The sequence below is a fragment of the Equus quagga genome, chromosome 2 (assembly GCF_021613505.1).
Source record: "Equus quagga isolate Etosha38 chromosome 2, UCLA_HA_Equagga_1.0, whole genome shotgun sequence".
In the NCBI taxonomy this organism is placed as follows: domain Eukaryota; kingdom Metazoa; phylum Chordata; class Mammalia; order Perissodactyla; family Equidae; genus Equus; species Equus quagga.
In genome coordinates, this window is record NC_060268.1 from 148,289,650 (window position 1) to 148,291,207 (window position 1,558).

General features: G+C 61.2%; 1 protein-coding gene across 1 annotated transcript; it reads right to left on the reverse strand.

The window, feature by feature from the left end:
- Positions 1 to 558: 558 nt before the first annotated feature.
- Positions 559 to 1,329, reverse strand: FGFBP3 (fibroblast growth factor binding protein 3). The gene has a single exon (XM_046652216.1). It carries the CDS (start codon positions 1,327 to 1,329, stop codon positions 559 to 561), a length of 771 nt encoding a protein of 256 aa, XP_046508172.1.
- Positions 1,330 to 1,558: the final 229 nt, after the last annotated feature.

Genomic DNA, 1,558 nt, shown 5'->3' on the forward strand with positions numbered 1-1,558 from the left:
CTCTAAATGGTCTATACCTATAGAGGTCATCTATGACACCAAGCAGCATCCAAGTTCATACTAATTCTGAAAGAAAAAAAAAAGTTGGTAATCTTGTCAACTGATTAGATAAGAAGACACTGAACAATTCAACCTGGCTCAGGTTATCAACCGCTCATTATTACCTTTTAATATAAATGTTAAACAGTATACATGTATCCTACTTTCCACATGAGATTCACATCACTTCAATCACTGTTTTCCTCTTATGTTTTTCAACCTGTGTCCATCTCTCTCCCCAGCCTACAATTTTTGCACATTTAAGGTATGCCTACTTCTGTTTCCACTATTTCTTCTGCTGTTAATCAGAGTCGAGACTCTTCAAAATTTTTAACTTCTTTGCTGTCTCAGAGATTCTTCATACCCCTTACACTCTCAACCCAAGCCACCCCCAGCCCCGCCCCATTCTAGAACCTGGACTCTCCTTCACTCTCTATCCCGTATCTCTTGGCCTAAATAACGCCCTTAGCTACCTCCTCCCCGACCCCCGCCCGGATGTCCCTCCCCGGGCCGGCAGCCTCAGCCATTCCAGAAACTGACAAAGAAATTGCAGACGGAGCGCCACTCCTCAGCGCAGTAGGTCTCTGTGAGCTTCGCGTTCTCATCCAGTCCGTCAGGGTCGGGCCCGGTCCCCAGTGGTCGCTCCTCGTCGGGGTCCGAGGCCGCCTTCCTCTTGCCGTCTTTGGTCTTCTTCTCAGAGGGCTTCTCTTTGGGCGGAGCGCTCGCGGGAGGCCGGGCCCCTGCGGGAGGGCCTGGCGCGGGCTCCTGGGGTCGACCCTGGCTCCCGGCTCCGGGCTTGAGATCCCAGGGGAAGCTCCCCGCAGTGGGGCCGGCGGGTGGGGACGGGTAGGGCACCAGGCGCAGCTCGGCGCCGCGGCCCTTCTTGCCGTTGCACAGGCGGGCGGTGAGCGGCGCGGGGTCGTGGCAGGGCCGCCGCATCCTGCGCAGCCGGCTGAGCACCTGCTTCCAGAAGCGCCCGCGGCGCGCGGCGTAGGCGGCGCAGCGCTCCGGCTCCCCGCGGTAGGCGCACTGCAGGCGCCTCCCGGCCGGGCCCTGGCAGCGCAGAGTCAGCTCGCTGCCCGCCGCGGGCCTCGGGCCGGGCAGCAGGAGCTGCCAGCTGCACGCGTGACGCTCGGGACTGACGAAGCGGCCAGAGGAGGGGCCTGCGGGACCCAGGGCCAGCTCTGCTGCGCTGCCAGCGCGCCCCTTGTCCCTTCGGACGGCTGAGAGGACACAGCCGCCCAGCAGCAGCAGCAGCGAGAGCGACGCTCGCAGCCTCAGAGCGCTCATGGCCCGCGATGTCTGCGCTCGGGTCGGCTCTTCAGGGACCCGTGGGCGCTTCAGTGACGGCAGGGCCAAGAGAGGGACATCCCTTGGACCTGCGGACAGAGGCAGAGACGGCGTCCGACTGAGCCAGGCGCAGCCCTTCGTCCGAGCACATGCACCTGCGAATCCCCCTCCCCAGACTTTGTGGACACTGGTTTCCAGCAGGCAGCAACAGCCTGCGAGGGCCCCCTCT

What these genes read in the sequence shown, in the direction of transcription:
- FGFBP3 (XM_046652216.1), bottom strand. Translation starts at nt 1,329, where the DNA reads ATGAGCGCTCTGAGGCTGCGAGCGTCGCTCTCGCTGCTGCTGCTGCTG.